General features: G+C 65.1%; 2 protein-coding genes across 2 annotated transcripts; one reads left to right on the top strand and one right to left on the bottom strand.

Moving 5' to 3' along the window:
• Positions 1-799: 799 nt before the first annotated feature.
• RAB3A (RAB3A, member RAS oncogene family) lies at positions 800-5,561 on the top strand. Its single transcript, XM_019538364.1, has 4 exons — positions 800-1,073; positions 1,568-1,686; positions 2,257-2,381; positions 3,696-5,561. Exons 1-4 carry the CDS (start codon positions 846-848, stop codon positions 3,884-3,886), a joined length of 663 nt encoding a protein of 220 aa, XP_019393909.1. The 5' UTR covers positions 800-845; the 3' UTR covers positions 3,887-5,561.
• Positions 5,562-5,957: 396 nt separating this feature from the next.
• MPV17L2 (MPV17 mitochondrial inner membrane protein like 2) lies at positions 5,958-9,012 on the bottom strand. Its single transcript, XM_019538362.1, has 5 exons — positions 8,814-9,012; positions 8,162-8,332; positions 7,606-7,682; positions 7,396-7,524; positions 5,958-7,237 (listed from the first exon to the last, which is right to left on the bottom strand). Exons 1-5 carry the CDS (start codon positions 8,998-9,000, stop codon positions 7,163-7,165), a joined length of 639 nt encoding a protein of 212 aa, XP_019393907.1. The 5' UTR covers positions 9,001-9,012; the 3' UTR covers positions 5,958-7,162.
• Positions 9,013-9,232: the final 220 nt, after the last annotated feature.

Here is a 9,232-nt window from a genome sequence, read left to right on the forward strand (position 1 = left end):
CCTCCCCCCTCCCGCAGCAGCGCTGCTGGGCCCGGGCAGCACCTTCCCTCCCGCTCCTGCCCCGCTTCCCCAGCGGGCTGCCCCCCCTCCGCCCTGCAGCCAGCCGCTCCCGCTCTGCCTTGATGGCCCCCCGCCTCTCACGAGGCTGCGTTAGAAAGTCTGGCCCTTCCTGCTGAGGCAGGGATCCAGGCCGGGGCTTGGATCCCCCTGGCTCTGGCTCCGGCTCCGGCTCCCCGTCCCGGGGCGCCCAGGCCTGACCAGGCCTTGGGAGAGGACTCCTTGGCCCTTTCTAGCTGGGCTGGGGCCCTGCTGCCGCTTACCCGTGCATCCCTTTCTGGACACGGGGAGCCGTCCCGGTCAGCCCAGCTCCGCAAGGAGGGGCCGGGGAAGGTGCCCCGCGAGCGCGAGGGCAGAGGCCGGGCAGCCCGGCCGAGGGCTGGGCGTGGGGAGCTGCGGGGCAAAGGTGATGGAAGGAGGACGAGGCGAATCGAGGTGGATTATCCGGGAAAACCTGGCCCTGGCAGGCTTGAGCTGCCGGGGGGGCACGAGGAGCTGCCAGCCGGGAGGCGGATTAGCTGTGACCTAGCCGAGCCTCTTGCGTCGCAGGGAGCTGTGGGCGTCTCCCGCTCCTGGCACCCGCCGCGGTGGAGCGGGCTCTCGGCTCCTGCGCACCGCGTCTCCGGGCCCGGGGCCCAGCCCGTCGAGAGCGCTGGCGGGGTGTCTGGGAGGGAGCGCTTCGTGCGCGCCCTGCTCCTTGCGCTCGTCCTCGAGAGCGGCGGGGACTTCCGACGTCGGGCTGGGTCCGGCCGCCGCCGGCCTGCTCACGCGCTCGCGCCTGCTTGCAGATGGCTTCTGCTACTGACGCCCGCTATGGGCAGAAGGAGTCCTCGGACCAGAACTTCGACTACATGTTCAAGATCCTGATCATCGGGAACAGCAGCGTGGGCAAGACCTCCTTCCTGTTCCGCTACGCCGACGACTCCTTCACGCCCGCCTTCGTCAGCACCGTCGGCATCGACTTCAAGGTCAAGACCATCTACCGCAACGACAAGCGCATCAAGCTGCAGATCTGGGTGAGCTGCGGGGCTGGGACAGGGCCCCCGCAGCGTCTGCGCGTCCCGTGGGCGGCTGCCGGCGTGGGGAGAGATGCAGTCCGTGGCGCCGAGCCTGGACCCCAGCCCAGGGAGGGGAGGGCTGTCCCCCGGAGCTGCCCTGCCGCCTCCTGTGCCGGGCAGGGGCCGGGGGCTGTGGCGGCTCGCGGCTCACGGCCCAGGCCTGGTGCTGTGGGACGAGCCCTGCAGCGTCTGTAGCCCCGAGCCCCCCGCAGCGCCCTGCAACCAGGGTCCCTTGGGCCCTGGTGTCACCTCGGGGGCAGGGGGAGGAAGCAGCGGGGAGGAGCCCCCCCACCAGAGCTGCTGTGTGCTGGGGCAAGGGCTCTTCCCAGGGACCCGGTGCCCCCCTCTCCCAGGGCTGGGGGGAGACAAATCGGTGGCAGCCAGGTCCAGCGCTGGAGCCACTTGGAGCTGCTGGCGCCTCGTGTTCCCCTGACTCGCTGTCTCCCCCCCAGGACACTGCGGGCCAGGAGCGGTACCGGACAATCACCACCGCCTACTATCGCGGGGCCATGGGCTTCATCCTGATGTACGACATCACCAATGAGGAGTCTTTCAACGCCGTGCAGGACTGGTGAGCAGTGCCCGGGCAGCACAGGGCTGCGGGGGGCAGCCAGCTCGTGCTCTTTGCCCCCACCTCCCTCCAGCCAGTGCAGGGGGTGTTCCCGCCATGCGTGTGCTCACCCGCACTGCTCGCAGCTGCCTCTGCAGAGAGGCCAAAGCCTGAACGGACCACGGGTACCCCCAGCCATGGCCCCTGCCGTGTGCTGAGAAGGTCCATTGCAGAGCTGGGCCTGGGCAGGCGCGTGTCCTGCTGCCGCCTCTTTGGCACTTCCCCTCTGCAACCTGGGCTGTCACCTGGCGCTTGCCGAACTACTGCCCAAGCCCTCCCTTGTCTGGTAGCCCCTGCAGCGAGTCCCCCGGCGGTGGGTGCCCAGGGTCCGGACCTCTCCTCCTCTCCTCACGCGCTCCCTCTGCTCCCACTCTGCTTGCAGCCTCTGTGCAGCCCGGGCCGACGCAGGGGGCTGCGGTGAGCGGGGCACGGTGGAGGATGGCAGCTGTCCCTGCTGGCCTGGGCCTAGTGCCCGCTGTGGGCTTTGCAGCGCCCTCCCCTGCCCTGAGTCTGCAGCTCTGTCTCCCGCAGGTCGACCCAGATCAAGACATACTCGTGGGACAACGCGCAGGTGCTGCTGGTGGGGAACAAGTGCGACATGGAGGATGAGCGCGTCGTGTCGTCGGAGCGTGGCCGCCAGCTGGCCGAGCACCTGGGTGAGTCCCTGTGCCCTCGGGGGCCCATCCTGCCCGGCTCAGCACTGCGGCTGCAGCGTGGGGCGCATGGGCTATTTCTTCCCTGGCCTTGGCTCAACAGTTGCAGATGCAGCCAGAGCCCCTGGGCTGAAAAGGGGTAGCCAGAACGTGCCGTGTACGGGCAATCAGCAGGGGCATCGCACAAGCTCTGTGAGGGGAAGTGAAAGCGTGTCTGGCTCTGCATGCGTGTTGCAGCGTGTCTGTGCCCACGTGTGTGTGTGTGTGTGCACACGCTAATGCAGAGCTCTTCCTGTGGAGCAGTTTCAGGCTCCGTTTCCTTGCAGCGGGTCCATCGTTAAGTGGCAGCACTGATGTGCTGTTCCCCGGGCAGCGTCACCACCGTGCTGTGAGCAGCAGGGTCGATGGCTGCTCCTGTTGCAATCAGTAGCAGCAGGCTTGGGAGCTTGCCAGGTGCGGGGAAACCCCAGCTGGACTTGGGTGGGCACTGGGGGGTTGTAGCCAGGCCCTGCCCCGCAAGCACCCTACACGTGCAGGGCCTGGCAGCGGCACGGCAGGACCCTGCTCTGTGCGTGGTTCCCCGGGCCCGGGACAGGCTGCTCAGCGGCTGCAGCACCAGGCAGGGAAGCAGCCAGGCCAAGGGCTCTGCACCACCACCGAACAGCCGGTGCCAGGCCTCGCTCTTGTCCCCGTTGCCATCCTGCTGTCCCAGAGCCAAGAGCCAGTGCAGGGTGGAGAGCACGGGGCACGTCACTGCTGTGCCGGCCTGCGGGTCAGTCCTGTGCCCTACCCAGCCCTGCAGGGCAGAGAGCCCCTACCCCCCTGCAGCTGGCACCTACGTGCTGCCCCGCTCTGGTGTGAGTGCTGGGCCCTGGGGCGCCATGCTCATCGAAGGTGTCAGGCCTGCAGTGTCGCCCTCACCGGAGCTGCCCCCACAGGCTCCAAGGTCAAGGGCTGTGGGAGCTGCGCTGGGGCCTGCCCTGCTCTGGGGTGGCTTTAGGCTCCCTGTAACCTAGATCAGTGGTCTCCAAACCTTTTTTTGATTGCGCACCCCTATCAGTAAAAACATTTTGAGCACACCTCCAATATGTGTATATTTATATAAATAGAAATGTAAGTTCCAATATTTTCTTCCCACACCCCAATGGATTGTCTTGTGCACCCCCACTGGGGTGCATGCACCCCACTTTGGAGACCACGGACCTAGATAACTGCCCGGGGCTCACAGGCTGCTCTCGTTCCCCCTGCTGCCCCCTGCCCCTGTGCCGGGAGACCCCCGGGGCCCCGTCTCATGTGCTGCGCTCTCCCTCCGGCCAGGGTTCGAGTTCTTTGAGGCCAGCGCCAAGGACAACATCAACGTCAAGCAGACGTTCGAGCGGCTCGTCGACATCATCTGTGAGAAGATGTCCGAGTCCCTAGACACAGCGGATCCTGCCGTGACGGGGGCCAAGCAGGGGCCGCAGCTGACGGACCAGCAAGCCCCTCCGCACCAGGACTGTGCCTGCTAGATGCAAGCATGGCCCCCACTCCTCGCCTGTCACCACCTCCGTGTCCCAGAGCCCTCGATCAGCCCCTTGTGCTCCCAATTAACCCCTGTTCAATCGGTTTTATTGGGTCACCCCTGGAGACCAGCCGAGGTGAGAGGTGACCAGGCCGGGGCTCGTGCTGCACAGGCTTTAGGAGGGCTGCGTCTTCCCTCCAAGCCTGCGCCGCCCTGGCTCCCTGCTGGGCCCCATTGCCCCTGCCCCTGCCCCTGCCCCCCACCTCACTCTCACCCTGGGACGGTAGGAAAAAGCTCTTCTGTTTGCTCGTAGCTGTTGTCTGACCCCAGCTCTGTGTTTCTCATCGCTGGACCACCAAAGCCAGGTGCTCCCCGCTGCTGGCTGTCGCGTCTGCCTGCCCCTGGCACCGGTGGGCGTGAGGCCTCCAGCCAGCGGGACTTGAGCTAGAAACCCCTGGCTTTGGGGGCCAGCGCAGAAGGGCCAGTGCTGAAGTGAGGTTTTGGGCTGGCTTCCAGGTACAGTGGGGTAGGGGCAGCATCTTAACACTATAGCTGACACCACGTGTTGTGACACTACGCAGGGTCCAGCATGACCTGCCTTCTCGTGCAGCTGCCGTGCTGCAGCGAGGCTAATTGCATAACACTGCTAATGAGAGGATGTTCCCCTCGGTCTGTGCGTTGGCTCCCTCCCCTCTGCCCTGCATGTCTGCTGCTGCATGGCGGGGGCTCGCACGGTGAGCGCCCTGAGACGGCTGCAGGCCATGCGCCTTGGCCATGCCTCGTGCCCTGCGGCCGTGGTGGATGGGGTTGGGCCAGGGGAGGGGGAGAGGTCGCGACTCCCATTGGCTTGATGCGGGTGCGAGCGGTGCCCGGTCACCCTGGAGACGCGTGGCAGCCCTGTCCTCCTGCCCCTCCTAGCTGGTCCTGCTAAGGGCAGAGGATCTGGCCCCGGCCTGGCTGGAGAGCTCCCCGTTTGTCAGTCCTGCCCGACACCGATGCATATTTCACGACTCCTGTGTATTTGTACAAATAGAGGCTACTTCTGCTCCTGCTGTCTTCCTCCTTGTACATAAACACGACTCCCTGTACAGAGACGTAGCCATGCCCCTCGTGTGCGTGTGCCCTGCTGTGCCGTGGCTGTGCTGCTGTACTTATTTATTTTAGCAATGTGGTGGTGACCTGCTTGTGAAAACCACTTTGGAATCTATTATTTAAGAGCAAGGCGAGCAAGGGCAGCGCCGGCGGCAGCACCACGGCAAAGCGGTGCTGGAGCTGCGGCAGTGTGGGCAGGCTCTGCAGACGTCCGAGCCAGCGACCCAAGCTGGCGTGCGGCCTGCGGTGCACGGCCGGGCTTGGCGCGTTGCTGCAGCCCCTGCTGCTCCTTGCGTGTCCATATAGTGATGTGCTTATTGTGGAGACTGTGACTACGTGGAACTACCTGTATCAATGACCAACCCTGTCTGGCTCCCCCACCCCTATTTATTTTTCTTGGAGCACTGTCTTTGTTTTACAGATACGGAAAGATGTGGCCACTCCGCCCAGCCTCCTCCTCTCTGTGACGTTGACTCATCTGGAAGAGTTTCGCTGTACTGTAAAAATGTCAAAAGTGTCAAAAGAGTCAAATTTCCTGAAACTCGCTGTATGAGAGATGTTGTGAAGAAATAAACCGATGCTGATCACAAGGTGCTCCAGCTCGTGGTCTGAAGAGAGGGGCAGCAGTGGGTGGAGGGGAAAGCCGACCTGGCAGGCGGTAGGGCTGGTCCCTGCAGGTCACATCCCTGCTCCTGCAGCCAGAGCCTGCGGGGACGTGGGGTCAGGCCTCCTGCTCCTCTGCAACCTGCTTGTTCAGCCTCTGAGCCTGGTGTGCAGCCCATGCAAGGGAGGAGGAAGATGGGGTCCTTGCTCCCTTCCCACTATAGTTGGGACAGAGCTGCTTGCTGCACTCAAGCTGAGCATGGACGGCTGGGTCTGCTGGCCCATCTCCTTGCCACGTGCCCTCGTAGCAGCAGCTGTGCTGAGAGGGTGGCAGAGACATGCTGGATGCGGTCACGCTTTCAAAAGGATTCGCTTGAGGCAAGTCATGAGGATCATGTTTAATCTTTAGAAAAGTGACAGGTGATTTGTATTAGCAGCAACGTCCCCACAGCGCTGGGGACATCCACACTTGGGACCATGCAACTGGCTCACAGCGCAGCTGGGGCCTACACCCGGGCCTTGCGCAGCCCAGGGTGGCTTCTGCCCCCACGCTGCTGTTGTACCAGGTGCTGCACGTGTGGTGGGGATCCCCATCCTGCTGTGTGCAAGACCAGGGGCCAATGGATGCCTGTGGCAGCAGGGTTAGAGGCAGGAGGAGAATGACAGAAGAAATGTCCTCCAGAGAAAGGTGCGGCAGGGGAGGATACCCCAGCACACCAGGCGTTGGACATAGGAGCGGGTGAGACTCGCACGCTGGCAGCGTGCCAGGCAGGCCCCAGGGCAGGAGGAATGTGATGGCACGGGGCGGCTGCCAGGCAGAGGGCAAGCAAGATGCTCTGGTCCCAGCCCTGCCCCAGAGGAGTAGAGACATCAGCCGTGGGCTCCGCTGGAGCAGAAGGGTGGATGCAGGCGGGCAGGAGGCCTAGTCTATCAGAGGAGCTGTGGGAGGGGAAAAGGCGAAGCGCAGCGGGGCCCCAGCTGCAGAGGGTGAGGAAGCGTGCAACAGGAGGGGCGAGAGCCAGAGGAGTGCAAGTGTGAGGGGTGAGGCCAAGTACCTGGGGAGAACAGGCACGAGACCCTCTGCCCAGGGGGTGGGGAAGGCCAAGGTCGCCTGTTCTGAGCTGTGCCAGGGACGGGCAGGACTGCGTGAAGGAAGAGAGGTGGAAGGGCCCGGAGCCGCCCCAGCCGCCTCCGAAACACAGCAGGTCAGTGGAGGACAGGTGCAGCGGGGCTCCCTGCCCGAGGGGAGACCCCATGGAGAAGCAGGTGGCAGGAGAGGAAGTGGTGCATGTCCCCAAGGCCCCAGCTCCACTGTGGGAGGAGCAACGCCAGCGCTGCGGATGCGCTTCACTGGTGAGGATCACGAGCAGGTTTGCGAGGCAAGGGCTGAGCAGGCTGCAGAGCCCAGCCCCCAGTTTCCCTCCACACGCTGCATGGGACAGCACCAGGGGTTCATCTCCAGAAGGCAAGCTGATTTGTTGGACCGAGATGCTTGTCGCAGCCCAGGGAGCCAGCTCCTCCCCAGAGACCAGCTGGGCCTGGTCTTGTGGGAGTCCCGAGCTGTGGGTACAGCCTCTTGCCCCACCCTTCAGAGGCTCACACTGTGGGGCCGAGCGTCACTGGGGCTCTTCGGTTCATCCTCCGTGTCCACCGGCTCCAGGTGCTACAAGCGAGAGAGAAAGGACTGGTTGACCTTGCTGCATCACGAGCTGATGTTACAGCAGAGGCTCCAGCTCCTTCCTGCCCCACGGGCATCTCCCAGGCGTGGCGGGAGGCGGCGCGGGGCACAAGGAGCCTGTGTGGACAGCGTGGGCTGCTTACCCGGTGCTTGAGGTAGGAGAGATACGCGTCCCATCCCACCGTGACCACGTTTATGTAGACCACCCGATACTTGGGCGGCAGGAACAGGAAGTTCACGAGTTGAGCCGCTGGCCACACGCACCAATCTGCCTGGGAACAGCAAGCCAGCAGCGCTAGGTAACGAGCCCGGGGGGCGGCGGGCGGGGCGGGGCGGGGCCGGGCCCCCTTTACCTTGTAGAATTCCCAGAACTTCTCCCGGAGCTCGGCCCAGCTCTCCTCCACGCTCTGCCCCTCCAGCGCCCCCATCCCTGCACCAGGACACGACAGTTAGGCTGAGGGGGCAGCGGGCCCTGGTGTGGGGAGCAGGCGGGCTCCTGTTCAGGCAGGCAGCACCTGCCAAGGGCCAGGAGGCAGCGGGGTCTCTCCGGCCTGCTCCCAGCCTGCCAGGAATCCTGAAGGCTCCGGGCTTCCCCTTCAACCCTCCGTAGCCAGGAGAAGCCGAGCCAAGCTTGGGCTGGGCTTTGCAGGGCAGGGGTGGGCGCTTCCAGGGGAGGAGGGGGCTGCCTTTGGCCACGTCTGTGCCTGTGCAGGGGCTCTCAGTGCAACCACCAAGAGGAAGCGGGCGAGGGAGGGCAGGGCTGTCCCTGCCTATCTGCAAAGCCAAGTGCAGGCCTTTAACCCACAAGTGAGAGCAGAACTGGCCTGGCTCCCTGCAGCCCCGGGAGAGGAGGGAGGCAACCAGTCCCTGCGATCAGCAGTCACAGGAGAGCCGAGGCCGAGGCGTTACCCAGGAAGTACCAGACCCCCAGGGTCGGTGAGGCCACCAGCTGGTCCACCAGGACTTTCTTCAGGACAATGCGGATTCCTTTAAAGCCACTCGCGGGAAACGCCACGTCCAGCCAGAGGTACCAGTAATGCAACAACGGGCCCATGCTGCATCCAATGGCGAACATGCGGGCTGCAACACAACGCCGCCTCGTTAATAAATGCAGATCCCAGCACAATGTCGCCATACATTATTCATGGCACGGCGTAAGCGTATCTGAGGCTGTACAAAGCCTGGGGGCGCGGGGCCGGGGAGCACACCTGCGGCCCTGGGGCTGATGAACGGGCTTTGTTTCTGCAGAACCGGCCACGGGGCAAGAAACGAGGACCAGGAGCCCCTCTAGCAGGAGCTGCAAGCCAGGACCCGGGGGGCCCAGCCCTCCTCCAAGGATGTCCCGCTGAGGGGTGAGGGGGTGCATAGGGCTCAGCGAGGCCTGGGGTCACTTCCCTGCTGCTGCATTTTTCTGGGGGCTCTGCTTGCAAGGCGGGGTGGGGACACCTCTGCTCTGCACCATGGCCTCTGTGCAGGCATACGGCCTCATCCCCCTTGCTGCGGGCCGGGAGGGGGGCTGGGGGGGCCGGGCAGGGCTGCGCAGTGGGGGCGCAGCAGGCACCTGTGCGGTGGAGCTGGCGCCGGCGCGTTGGGTCCTTCCTCATCTCCCAGCTCTGCTGCAGGCTGTCGCCGGTGGCCAGCAGCGCGCCGCAGCTCAGCGTGTTGGTGACCAGCAGGAAGCGGCCCCGGAACAGCGGCCGCCCGTAGTGCAGGACGCGGGACAGCGCCCGCCGGCCCCCGCCCAGCATCCCCCTGGCTGCCTGCAGCGAGGAGCAGGCGTCGGGGCGCGGGCCGGGGCTGATTTCCCCCCCTCACCCAGGACCCCACACCGATCCTGGCCCCAGACATGCGTGAGCCACCCCCCGCCAAGACCCTCCACCCTGCTGACCTGCCCCCCAGCCAGGACCCTCCACCCTGCCATGCAGGACCCCACCCCAGCCCGCATGCAACCACCCTGCTGGGACCCTCCACCCTGCTGCC

Source organism: Crocodylus porosus, unplaced genomic scaffold, assembly GCF_001723895.1.
Source record: "Crocodylus porosus isolate Cpor-Errol unplaced genomic scaffold, CroPor_comp1, whole genome shotgun sequence".
Classification (NCBI taxonomy): Eukaryota; Metazoa; Chordata; order Crocodylia; family Crocodylidae; genus Crocodylus; species Crocodylus porosus.

Coding starts and splice junctions, on each gene's coding strand:
- RAB3A (XM_019538364.1), top strand. CDS start 846: ATGGCTTCTGCTACTGACGCCCGCTATGGGCAGAAGGAGTCCTCGGAC. Junction 1,074..1,567: donor GCATCAAGCTGCAGATCTGG/GTGAGCTGCGGG, acceptor TCTCCCCCCCAG/GACACTGCGGGCCAGGAGCG. Junction 2,382..3,695: donor CCAGCTGGCCGAGCACCTGG/GTGAGTCCCTGT, acceptor CCCTCCGGCCAG/GGTTCGAGTTCTTTGAGGCC.
- MPV17L2 (XM_019538362.1), bottom strand. CDS start 9,000: ATGCTGGGCGGGGGCCGGCGGGCGCTGTCCCGCGTCCTGCACTACGGG. Junction 7,525..7,605: donor AGTTCTGGGAATTCTACAAG/GTAAAGGGGGCC, acceptor TGCTGTTCCCAG/GCAGATTGGTGCGTGTGGCC. Junction 7,238..7,395: donor TCTCCTACCTCAAGCACCGG/GTAAGCAGCCCA, acceptor TCTCGCTTGTAG/CACCTGGAGCCGGTGGACAC.